The sequence below is a fragment of the Euprymna scolopes genome, chromosome 29 (assembly GCF_053919585.1).
Source record: "Euprymna scolopes isolate OS-2025 chromosome 29, ASM5391958v1, whole genome shotgun sequence".
NCBI classification, from domain to species: domain Eukaryota; kingdom Metazoa; phylum Mollusca; class Cephalopoda; order Sepiida; family Sepiolidae; genus Euprymna; species Euprymna scolopes.
This window is the reverse complement of record NC_136510.1, coordinates 39171869-39185722: the sequence shown is the minus strand read 5'-3', so window position 1 is coordinate 39185722 and position 13854 is coordinate 39171869. Positions and strand designations below refer to the sequence as shown.

Sequence of the window (13854 nt, the reverse complement as noted above, 5' to 3'; positions counted from 1 at the left end):
ACCTCTTCTTTTATTGTAAATTGAACTCATTAATAAGAAAAAATCAAAATAAAATGGTGAGGTACATCGGGGCTTGAAAAGGGGATCATTTCTACCACTGAGCTATACCTCCAGATATCAATAATTCTGTTTCTTTTTTCATTTTTTTTTTTTTTTAAGAAATAATTTAATTTGCTGGTGTAACATAAAAATTCCCTTGTAAAATTTTTTTATCTATAAGTAAAAAAAAACTTTTCAAGATTGGATTTTTTCAATTTGATACTTATCGGACGAATTTCTGTACAAAATATATCTAAGAATACTGCCAGACATAAATTATCTTTGCATGAAATTTGAAAAAAGAATAAGCTCAGCCATTTGGGAGCCTATAAGGAAAGAGCTCACACACACAGCCAAAGTGACTTTTTATATAAAAAGTCACTTTGGCTGTGTGTGTGAGCTCTTTCCTTATAGTAGAGATAGGGAACTATGATAGGGGCTGCATCAGGGAGACCCAGCTCAACCTATACAGGAATTTATTCTCATACTATGGAATATGACTATCGTTTGGATTTTAAAAACACTAATTTAATCAAATCAATACAAAAATTCACACTACGATTAATTGAATCAGCTATTATAGCCCATTCAACAAGATACAATCAAACAAAGACAATGTAAACAGACACTGGATGATTCCTTGCTTTTAAATTTTGGATCCTTTTTTTTGTTTTTTTATTTGTGCTCTCATTTCACTAAAAAAAAAAAATAAATAAAAAATAAAAATTAAAAAAAACAACAACATTATATATATATTTTATTAAGAGGTAAATAGTTACATTTGGTCGCTATAAACAGCCATCTGTTTCAGTCAATGAGACTTCATCAGGCGACCCTGAACCATCTGACACTAAAGAAAAAAGTCAGATATTCGGGGTCGCCTGATGAAATCTCATTGACTGAAACAGATGGCTGTTTGTAGCGACCAAATATAATTCTTTACTTTTAATAATAAACATATTTTTATATATTATATATATATATATATATATTACTCTTGTTATCAATCACTATCTAATAATCGTTTGAGTTCAAGCCTAGAGATGAATTTAGACATATATATAGCCACAACAAAAAAGTGGCACATAATATCTGTAATTTTAAGGAATGTATATTGCGATACTGAATTACTAATTTAAATTTATGTTAAGGGGGAAGACACACATATATAAAATTAACAAATGTGTGTGTGTGCGTGTGTGTATATATATATATATATATATATATATATATATTATTTTTTGTTAATTTTATATATGCGTGTCTTTCCCTCTGTACATAAATTTAAATCAGTAATACACCATCACAATATACATGCCTTAATATTCCAGATCTTCTCGTTATGTGCCATTTTTTTTTTTTGTCGTTATTTACTTTTGACAATGGTGAAACATTGAGTCTAAAGACTTTCCAAATTGTCATTTGTAATTCATGCCATTGAATTTATTTTATTCTTTATTATTTATCAGATTTGATATAAACTTTGGTTTATGCCTGATCTGTTCAAGTTTCAATCATGAATATCCAACAATCTTCCGGTTATCATTTAATTATATGCTTCAAATGTGTACACTTCCATGCGACCGATTTTGACTGTGATAGTCATCCAGGAATAATCTAGTGTTTCGATAGACATTATCTTTCATAAAGCTTCAGATAAAAAAAAAAAAAAAGGGGGGATTAAGGTACAATGAGTACGAAGCCCGTACAAGATCACACCTCCTGCTGATTGGGGTTGCAGAGATGGAGGTTTTAGTTGAAGACTCAAACTCTTGGCAGTTTCCAATTCCCATTCTTCAACTAATTATTTTATATACTAGTAGTTTTATTTCCCAATATTGAAAGAAAATGTTCATTTTCCTGCTCAGTTTGTATTAAAAAAAGAAAAAAGAAAAAAAGAAAAAAGTTAAGGATTAATACATTTCTGGTGATTACAAATTCTGAAACTGCAGTAAAGTTTTAAGACACTTGCCGTTTATTAACACCCAAAAGGTAACCACTTTGTTTGCAAGTTACAAGCAACTTGTGATCACTTGTGAATTTCAGAGGAATACAGTTCAACCCAGTATATTCGGTTGGAGTCAGATTATTTAAAGCTATGAAGAATCAACAAACAATCTGAATATTGGAAAATCTGAAAATAAGTTTAGAGTCAGATATTTTCAAATTCTAAGAGTTGAAGTCAAGCATTACATCTTCCAACTCTGCAACTGATAAACGTGTCCAATATATTATTGAGTAGCGATAAACCAAAGCGTGTTGGACAATCAAGATTGAAACTTGGAAGATCAGAGAAAGCTTGAACTTTATTTGTACCCAATATTGTTATATAGTCATCTATAAATGTTACAGATGCACTTTTTACGAAATGTGTGCCATGGCACATACTTTTTTTTTTTTTTTTAATCAAACAACTTATTAAATCAACAACGTTTTATTTATTTTACAGATGATAATCTAACAAGCAAGAGTTCGGGTCAGTATGGGGGTGGTGTGCAGATTGATCGGTCGGATGACAGCAAAAGTGTGTCACCGTCTTCTTTCTTCTTTCTGTCTCTGATTTGACTCATCTTTATATTGACATTCTTCTATTGTATTATACTTTGTACTTTTAGCAAATCTGATCCAGAGTTAAATATTTGTCTCATTGTTTCATGATCTCAAACCTTCGATCGGAATGTAGGGTTGACGTCATCGCCAGCAATTTACAACTGGTTTTGCCTGGTTCAGATATTTTCCATCATTGTTAGTTACCCATGCAAAAATATGACTGTACTGCACAGAAAGGACTGTGAATGTTATTAACAATTCTATGGATAATATTGGGGTAGAGGCACCTTTTATATATATATATATATATATATATATATATATATATAAAGATGATTGTTTATTATCAAAATGCATTGAGATATTAAGAATGTATAACTATTGAAGAATTCGTTAAAATTTGTTTTTAAAAAAAATTGTTTCAAAATAAAAACTTTTTTTTTTAATGGCATTGTGATACTAAAGTAAAAAAGAAAAAAGGTTTCAAAAGGAAATGAATAAATTGAATTAAAAAAAAGGAAATGGGTAAATTAAATTAAGAAAGGAAATGGGTAAATTAAATTAAGAAAGGAAATGGGTAAATTAAATTAAGAAAGGAAATGGGTAAATTAAATTAAAAAATGATAGAACGGGTTAACAATGAACCCAAAACACTGTAGTTAGTGTAGCAGAGAAATAAACCAGATCGTAAAGGGACCCCAAATTGATTACATCAGAAAGAATAAACTCCCTTGAAGTTGGATTGCCACCAATGTTTGTCTGCTATAATTTCCACAGCAAACAAAGTCCTTAAATCAAGCTGATCAATATGGGCTAGCTTTACCTAACTGATGTTGAGTATAATAAAAATTTGGATCAGCATAAGGCAACAGAATCCCAGAACTCAAATCAACTATGTCTAAGTCTTTGAATATCTGGATTACAGGAATCTGCTTATACAAATACTGTCATTTTGGAAATACAAATGAAGGATTACTTGTTCTATTAAGAACTGGGTGATCAATAATGCTTTCTGGTCAAAAACGAGATGATCATTTTATGTTAAATTTTATAATAAAATACATGTCCAATTTTTAAGTCTAAAATACTTAATTTTGTTTAATTTTTTGTTAAATTTTTTCTAAGCATTTCCAAGATAATGGAGTATAGCTCACAAAAAATAAAATATGATTTTTTTTTTTTTTTTTCCAGGTATTTCCTATAACTAATGCAAAAAAAAAATAGAATTTATTCTTATTTTCTATTGATAAATAGTAAAGGATAAAATTTAACTCTCTAGACCAAATTATTCAAGAAAAGATAACTCTTGATAGGCATAATTAAAAACTTCCATGAATTTGTCTGCTACTTTTTTCACTGCGATCATGTAACACACACATTACGTCAACCTGATTGCTCGTACAAGCTAACTCTAACCATACCGATGTTGGGTATAGTACGGATGTTCAATGAACAGAGCAACACATTACAGAATCCCAGACTTCAAACTGATTTCCATTTAAAGCTTTTCAGCTTAACTACAGACCGATTCTAATTGGTTAACAACAAAGCGCCGCCATTCCCATGCAAATTATTGCCTCCATTGCAATTAAAAGATTAGTAAGAATATCCGTTTAGTGATTAACTATTAAAAAAAAAAAAATGTTACCCTCTACCCATAAACTGTTAAGAGAAAATAAACATGATTTTTTTTCTCACATATGATTACATGTCAACACATTGAAAATACCTGAATTTTTTATTTTTAATTTAAAAAATGTTAGACTTTAGAGTAGGCGTTTCAGTTTACTGTATAAATAGAGCATAAAATGGCAAACTTCCTAGCTAGGAAACATTATCACTCAGTTATTGATCACACAATGTAGGACAGAACGTGTAACCATATCTTTATATTTTCATTTTTTTGTTGTTTATATTTTATTTCAGAAATACTCATATTTATTTATTATTATTATGCAAGATTTAAGGTTAGTTTTGGGGGTTAGCGAAGGGTATTCCTTTTCCTGGTCTTTATTTTTTTCTGATGAGAAAAGTATGGGAAGATTAGGAAAGCATTGAAAAAATACAGAATACGAGGCAGGATCCTTAAAAATAGAATGATCTTCATTAACTCCCAACACTAACCCTAAGTCTAGGGGTGGTAATACAAGAAAAAAAAAAATCAAAATATGCAAGTTGTTCTGAAAGAAAAACTAAAAAGTTAAATGATGGCTATTTTGGAAATAAGAATAAATGGTTACTCGTTCTGTTAAAAACTGGGCAATCAATAACGCTTTTTGGTCAAAAACAGGATGATCATTTTATGTTAAATTTTATAATAAAATATGAACTCAACTTTACTGTAAAGTCTAAAATATTTAATTTTGTTTTTAATTGGGTTTTTTTTTTCAGGTATTTCCAGCATTTTGATGTATAATTCAAAAAAAATAAATAAACAAAAATAATGTTTATTTTTACCTTGATAACATAGGGGCAAAGGGTAAAATATGATTCTCTATACCAACCCACCAATTATTCAAGAGGAGATACTTCTTGACGGGTATAGTTAATACCTGCCAGAATTTTATCGCATCCAGTGCACCCTAATCGAGGATCTCCCTTTATATCTCTAGCTTATTTCTCCACTATCATGAATATGTATTGCATGCTTACCTTAATTTGCAGTCAGTGAGAATAGTTTGTCCCCAGCCCGAAGAAGACAACAGAGTGGGTACAGACAAAAGCCGACTGCACAAGTTCAATACTTGAAACCTTACATAATCAGCTAGCTTCATGCCTTTTTTTGTTTTATCTTTTTTAAACTAGTGTCATTCAAATCTAAAATCAGGGAGAAAGAAAGGGAAAAAAAAGGTACGTTTAAATTGAGTAATAAAATCATGAAACGAAGATGGAAATGATGTTGGATTTTTCAGAGAAAGGATGAGGTAATGAGGTGCCTGTGTGAGACAAAGGACATCAGAAAGTATCCGACAGTATTCCAGAGATGATCAGTATTGAGAGATGATAACCAGTTTGGGTGGTTATGCAGAATAGGGACTGCATTTTTGTTGGCATATTCTGAGCCAGTTACACAAACAGCCAGAAGTTACCAAAATGTTTTTAACAAATGAAAACCACTGCAGATGACAATTGGCAAACGCAATAAAAATGTTATGGAAAATTCAATAAAGTTGTAAAAACTGGCTAAAAATCACTATTAAGAATCTAGTAGAGTTGGAAGAAACTCTAGTCTCTGGAAGTAAATATTGAATTTTGTCAAAAATGTAAACGTATCTGCATGTAAAATGCCCATCGCACTTAACAGAAAAACAGACTAACCCTAAGGTATGGTTAAAAATGAACAAGGTCAAAAAAAAAAAAAAAAAAAAATGGTGTTTGCTAACAAAAAAATAAATATTTATTGATAAAACTTACAATATTATGAGTGTTTTTTTTTTTGTTTTTTTTTTTTTACACGATTTGAACATTTTACCTTTTAATTTTCTTAGTTTCCTAAAATTTCCAATTGTCTTTTCTTCGCAACAACAATAATAATAATATTCCTTTCATTCCAAAACAAAACTTTTGCTCAACACCTTCTGGCAGTTTATGTGACCTACCCAGAATATACCAATGATAAAGCAATCGCTATTCAACATAAGTATGTCAGTTGTGTGCAAAAAAGTACCAGACAATAGAGACAGATGAAAACACAGATTTGAAGAAAATATATTTGAATGGCAAAATTATTAAGATTGTGCAGAGGTTTTTTTTTTTATCTTGGTGATACTGTTGGAGCACAGGGAGGAGCAGGTGCTAGTGTAATTGCAAGAATTAGGAGTGGATAGGGTAAGTTCAGGGAACTTCTGCCATTATTAACCAGCAGAGAATTACCAATGTCAACCAAAGGCAGACTATTAGGCATATGTATGCAGTATGATGCTGTATAAAAGTGAAACTTGGCCAGTTAAGGTTGAGGATATGTGTTGCATGGAGAGAAATGAGATGAGAATGATATGATGCATATGTAATATGAGCCAGGTAAGACAGGTCTGATAACGACAGAGGAAGATAAAATCTGGACAGTATAAGGAGATGTGTCCTACACAGAAGACCGTAATAGTATGGCCACATCAAAAAAATAGAAGAGTCCTTGGGTTAGAAGATGTAGAACAGTTGAGGTAGCAGGTTCAGTTTACAGGAGAAATTTAATGAAGTGATAAGAATGAACTTGAAAGGCAAATATATAAACTGATCAGAGATCCGGTTAGTTTGGAAGTGAATTTCTGAGAGTAGTTTAACAAATGATAGCATGTTAAATCAATGATGATGATGTATCAGAAAAAGGCAGAAGAGTAACAGTCGAAAATAACAATCAAGATAAGGATAACAATTGAAAACACGTAAATAAGGCAATCATCAAAAATGCACAAGTTGTTTTGTTGAGGTGCTTATCCAGTTTGGGACCCATTCTCTGGCAACTTTGCATCAACAACTTTTCGGCAGGTTACATAAGCAGCCAAGTGAAAATTGCCAAACGATTAATCCAAAACGTGGCATTCCCTGCATTCCTCATGTTAAGAATGGCTTTCTATTTTAATTTTCCACTTCAGAAAGCCATTCTTAACATAGGGGAAGAGGAGGGATTCACGTGTTGAAAGTAATTTTCGGTTTAAAAATTTTTTATTGATTTAATGAATTTCAAGTTTTCATTAAAACTTGTCATCTTCTGACAGCTGATTGGATAATCACTTCGGCATGTTGACAATACAAAGTGACCAGAGATTGATTCATAAACTGCATAAGTACCTAAAATTTATAGACATATCCAAAAATGTTTAAAAGGATTACAGAAAATAGTTTTATCTACACCAACAAAACTTTCAACACTCGTAATCTACTTGTAACAGAATACAGACTCGTATATGGCAGCTATATGCAAATGACCAAGCTGTGTGCAAAATGACATCACAGCAAGGAAGAAGAAAAAAGAATATAAAAAAAGAATGTGGGCTGAGACTAGGAATTATGTCAGAGACATGAGCAGCATTCAAAAAGTATTCAGCAATCACGTCAGAGAAGGATAGAGATAGACATATTACCCACAGTGGCCAAAGGCGACAGGAAAAGACCTGTAAAAAAAATGTAAATAAATGTTGGTTGTTTCACTAAGAAAAAAAGGGAGTCGAGTTGAATTTATTTCCTCTTCCTTTCTTATATTCCTTGCGATGGAGTCTACAACGTGTTGCGTTCCTACATGTTAACAATGTAACATGTTGGTAACATTACCTACTATACGTCATTTAACACACAGCAAAATAGACAATGGTTTTATCTATTATATAAATCTCACCTGTCGGTTAGTATGTATGTACATCTCACTAAAACTTTCTACAAACGTGACTAACACTGATAAAATTAGTATCGTTTGAAAGCTCAGTCTCTCGGACGAAAAATATCCAAAAATTGGCCAAAAACATTCTTTCACCATCAACTGGGACGTTTTTTTTTTGTTTTTTTTTTCAATGAGGGGGTCACTTTTTTCGTCAACATTTTTGCAAAGTTATCATATAGCTTGCAATGACTAACCTTAATTTTAACGGCAACAGCATATGTGTGCTGGGCGTGGCGACAAAACGGTTTACTTTTTTTTTTTCACTTCCTTTTCCTCTTAGCGTCACAGGTTCGGGCCTACCTGCCTGCGTACATTTTTTTTTTGCGTGTGCACAGGTATTTTTTTTTGCGTTTGCTCTGCTATTTACATTTTAGGGGGTTGGTTAACTTTTTTCTTTTTTTTTTTTTTAGGCTCCGTTGATCAATATCCTTACCATAAAACCTCTCCACACCCAGGCAATGCTGGGTAGCTCAAATAGTTTTTAATAAAAGATGTTATAATCAAAATATATTGTTTTAGCCTTTACTTTGAACTATTTTTTCATAATGGTTTTATATAATAAAAATATTTTTAAAGTTTACATTAACAAATAGTCTGTACTTAGAATTTTATTTTTAATATCTTTTAAAAAAAAAAGAAAAAAGACTACTTTGTCTTAGTATCTATAAAATGATATGCATTCACATTAGACCCTTTGCTTGATCACACTGGTGTTTGCTCAAAGATGTACCGGCAATCTTTCATATGCCTCAGAATTATGTGAATGAACATGAATCACTGTCACATTTTCAGAGTACTGTATTGTTTAACTATCATGATGTTCCTAAGTTTTATGCATTCCTTAATTAGCTTAGCAAATTGTCTATTGCTATCGGTTTTATGACCATGGCTTAAAAAATGTAAAATAGATATCAAATATAGTTTGGTTTGGATTTGTTTGTTTTATGGCACATCAATTTACGTTTTATCAGATTGACAAGAAAGTTCAGGCGGGTTTTTATTTATTTTATTTTATTTTTTTTTATTTTTTTTTTTTTTACATGGGGGTCACCACTTATCAAGGCCCGAAGGCCACTGAGGGATTAGGGTTATTGCGTGTACAGTAATCAATGAGATAGTATTGTAGTAATCATTAGTATTGGAGGTTTTGATAGAGTGTCTTACTTAAGGGGGCAGTTTGTCAGGAGTTTGTTTATGTTGGACTTGAAGATGTCCAAGTTGTAGTCAGGTGGGAAACAGGCAAGCGGCAGAGAGTTCCACTGGCGTGCAGTTCTAAGAAAGAAGTTTTGCTCATGGAATCTACATTTGGATTTAGGCACAAATAAAGAACGGGGAAAATTATTGACAGTAGTTTCAGCCAGACGGGTGTTTCTCGTGAAAGATTGGTGAGGGGGGCACTTCAAACAAAAATTTACTGATCGAAATTATCAGCATCAGAATCAACACTTTTGCCAAATCAAAACAAGTGTATTTATGCCAGTAACATAAAAATCTTGCATTCTGGTGACGATGAAGTCGCTGAAGGCATTTTTGATATCACTTAGGTTTTTGAAGTATTTGAGATTCAGAGTTCCTATCCGTCGCGGTTACCACCTGACGAAGGTCAGAGGAATAGTTGGCTGAAACGTGAAACAACTAAGAAAAGATGAGGATAATAGTCCGCAATAAATAAAAATTAATAAAAAAAAACGATTGTAATTTAAACGATAGAGCAAAACAACGATTAAAATGATATATAAAGTAAAGGTATTATAAGAAAAACTTATTTGAAAATACACATTTGAAATCAAAATTTAAAATTCTGCAAGAACGTTCTTCTTAACCTACTATTATTTAATGCAGAATAAAGCAGTCAAATAGAATAATTATTTTAAAACGTTACACATTCAGCAAGAGTAATCTTTGTTTTCAACATGATCAACTGCTTTCTAGTATTTATGCGAGCAAATTAATAAGGAAAACTAAGGTTTGGATTTTTAGAAGAGCTAGATTGAATAATATGGTTGGGGATGATCTTATAGATACTAGGATATGAAGTGACCAGCTGATTGATCGGATTTGGCTTCTCCAAATTTCTGTCTAGTAAAAGAAAGGACTGAAATGAAAAGTCACCAGACCACAGACTGCTCAGCCACTAGGATCTTGTCCCAAAGCATCATGTATGTATATAGTCTCTGCTTATCTCTGCATTGTTCCCAGTCAGTCTTGAGCCTCTCCTTGCAATGGGAGCCAAGTAGTACAGATTCAGGAGAGGTGTGGTTGCAGATTGAGCAACACTTGCCTCACAATAACATGCGCAGCTACTGTTACAATATTTTTTATTGTAATGGGGTATGATCCCGCACAGTCGGGAGATTCTATTTATAAATGATGCGGCTAGAAACTGACGAATCAAATTAATTCACGTTCTGCTACCAACCAATCAGAAACCAGAATTGCTCCATAAAATATTAAACCTTTCTGTAGCAATTTCGCATATGTTTTCTTTGTGTCAACACGGGACGAATCTTTTGCTCTGTGGATTCCAACTCGAGAACTGTCTACTGCGAACCAGTCACCTCCTAGGACTTGTGTAGAACAAGGGTGTCCATTGTCTCTTGAGACTGAACAGAGGCATCAGGGTGGGTGGGTGTGTATGTGTGTATATATATATATATATATATATATATATATATATATATATATATATCTCATAAGGAGCCCACATTTGGATATTTCCATATCATCAGGATCCCTAAGTGATCTTCCCAGAATATAGCCAAAAGGATAGAAGAAAAAGGTTATTTCTTTCCTGATTTTTAACAGAACTGCCATCCCCATAGAATCGATAGGCATGGATGCATGTCTATTTAAGGTTTACTTATTCCCCTTTCCACCCCCCCACCAATACCAATACACAACCAGAACCTCAGCCCATTACCTTCCCTAAATAAATTTGATATGCACTACTTAACAGGTGATAAACAATTTCCCAGACATACACTAACCCAAAAACATATCTTCATTAAACGTTATCCTCAGTAGAGTAAAAATGAAATAATTTCAATTCAATTTTCCACCATTTTTATACCTAATATATATTCTGGGGAAGATCATTTAGGGATCCTGATGACATAGAAATGTCCCAATGTGGGCTTCTTATGATTATATATATATATATATATATATATATATATATATATATATATTATTTTTTAAAAACAGTAATCTACGGACACGCGTGTTTCGGAGCCCTACTCCTCTTCAGCGTAGCTTGACTGTTGGTAGGATTCGAACCTTGGACCTTATGTATTTCAGTCCAGCGCTCTAATCCACTGCGCTATATTCCCATAGACAATTTACTGCTTCATTTGTCTCTTGAGACTGTACTGAGGCATCAGTGTGTGTGTGTATGTATATATATATATATATATATATATATATATATATATATATATATATATATATATATATATATACATACATACACACACACTTGACATGGGGAGTCAAACTGTGCTTATTCAGAAAAGTAGTTGATGATTGCACAACGCTTGCCTCACAATTACATGCGCATGTAATTGTGAGGCAAGCGTTGTGCAATCACCAACTACTTTTCTGAATAAGCACCGTTTGACTCCCCATGTCAAGGAGAGGCTCAAGACTGACTGGAAACAATGCAGAGATAAGCAAAGGGCACATACAGCACCTGGAAATCTCAAATGATCACTCATTTTAGTACTGACCTTGTGTCAACCTTGTGTCAACGTAATTATGCCATTATATATATATATATATATAAACTGTATTCATATCTCACCCCACAATCCATCTTGCTTTCTCTATCCTATATTCCGCTCATGATAAGTCATGATTTGTAATACAAAATCATCCTCATATCATATGAATCCAAAAATTCTATTGTTAACATTGGTTTCCCCAATATTTTTCTAGTCAAAATTATTTCTAGAAAAACATAGGGTACTTACAAGAGCAAAAACATGGAGGTTGCCAACATCCCAAGTGAAAATGATATTTATGGAACAAACTGGATTCGATCTTGGGACATCCAGGTTGTCAGTCCATGTCGTTAACCACTGAACCACTGTCACTTTCCATAATTCCAAATTACCTAGAAATTAGAATTAGACAATTAAATTAAAAACATCTCGCGTTCATAATTTCTATACGCTTTCTTTAAAAAAGAAAAAAGACGGAAATATAAAAAAGAAAACGTGTAAAGCTATAAAAATTTATATTTTAGATGAAGCCAAATATTATGTTACAGAATTTTTAAGATCAGAATATGTAAAGACGACTTTCATTTCCAGGCCGCACCAGGTGCTTCTACTCATCTGTACCAATAAAAAGAAAATGTGCGAATCAAATCCGACAAATGACAAACATGAATATTAAAATAGCAAACTTTTATTGCATTTAACTTTCCACACATTTTCAGGTTGTAAAATTTACATTTCGCAGCTGAGGCAAGTATTATATTTCAGAATTTTTAAGAGGAGAATTAATAAGTTGTATTATTTGAATTATTCAGCTTTGGTTATTATTTTCCTTATGTTTAAGCAAATTAAGACCATATTCAATTGCATCTTTTCTAGCTTCGGAATCGGCGCGCATGTCAAGCCCAGGAATCGGGATGCGTGTCAAACTAATTAGTATGAGCAATAGAAATTTTTTAAAAGTAATTAAAAGAATCGTTTTTGGAATCAGAAATACGGCTCAAATTTTTCCAATATTGATACATCAAAAATTTTTTCATTTCTTCAATTCCGGATTCAAATTAATCATGCCAACATTACTGCCCCGTCAACACTGGATGATTAGATTCAAGTGGAGAAAAGAAAACAAAGAAATGTGTAAATCAAATCTGACAAAGAGCAAACATGAATATTAAATTTTCTTTTTTTTTCTTTCAGATTGTAAAATTTATATTTCAAGCCAAATATTATGTTTCAGATTTTTTTAAGTTATTTGAATTATTCAGATAAATTTTCTCATCATAATTAATTATTAATTAGTTATAACTAGGGCTAGGACAACAGCATATTCTTTTCATCGTTTTGACTCAAGTGTGTATCCGTTGATATCTTATATGCTTTTATATAGAGTGATGTGGTTCTCGGTTGATTAACTGTATCTAACTGTGTCGGATATATACTCGAGAGTCAAAATAATGAAAAGAATATGCTGTTGTCATAGCCCTAGTTATAACTGATGGTCTTCTGGAGAGTCATGGTTCAATTCTCACTGCAGGTGATGATAATTATGAATGCCATAATAATTAACACTTCTACCGGGTTATGGTTGATAGAATAAGAATAATCTATCTCTGTGGATTAAATAAAGGGTTTAGTTAAAAATTCTATGGGTTTTCAAGTTTAAAAAGATCCAACTGAAAAAGGTCAAAGATTATATCGGACAATATGTATTTTGCTAAAAATATCTGAAATGCCTAATATTTTTTTTTATTGTAGTTGGTGTTTACAAGCCAGTTTATAGTGAAATTTCCTTCAATTTAGTCAAACCATTAAAATCTCCATCTATATATATAAAAGCGAAAATGTGTGTTTGTTTGCTTGTGTTTTTTTTGTGTATGTCTGCAAAAGGCTTTTTTCCGGGAAGCGATCGGTCGGCTCGCTCCTTAAAACATTTTATATCACGTCTAAATCATAATATCTACGAGTTAACAATGGGGGGTCGCCTGTCTATTTAATTTGCCTGACTTTGAAAAGCTAAATATTCCACATTTTTGGATCACTGTGTATGGATTCGGCTTTTTCGTATAAAAAAAGTGAAACTAATTAGAAGCTTAAAACATTGTTCCCAGTGCAATCGCTGGGAACGTCCAAAAGCAATCAGCTTTGATCAATCCAGAGTTTCTCCTTATATCAGAC

The 13854-nt window shown here is 32.2% G+C and overlaps 1 protein-coding gene across 3 annotated transcripts in view; it reads right to left on the bottom strand.

Moving 5' to 3' along the window:
* Positions 1-13854, bottom strand: part of LOC145252604 (uncharacterized protein KIAA2013 homolog) — a 161003-nt gene that overhangs the window by 71614 nt on the left and 75535 nt on the right. The window contains exon 2 of one of the 3 annotated variants that reach the window (XM_080112302.1): positions 7671-7700. The exons of 1 other annotated variant lie outside the window; for it this stretch is intronic. In XM_080112302.1, the coding sequence (XP_079968428.1) occupies positions 7671-7700 (30 nt within the window). Of the gene's footprint in view, positions 1-5241; positions 5402-7670; positions 7701-13854 lie in introns of those variants that run through there. One more of the 3 variants, XM_080112304.1, reaches the window with a different exon arrangement.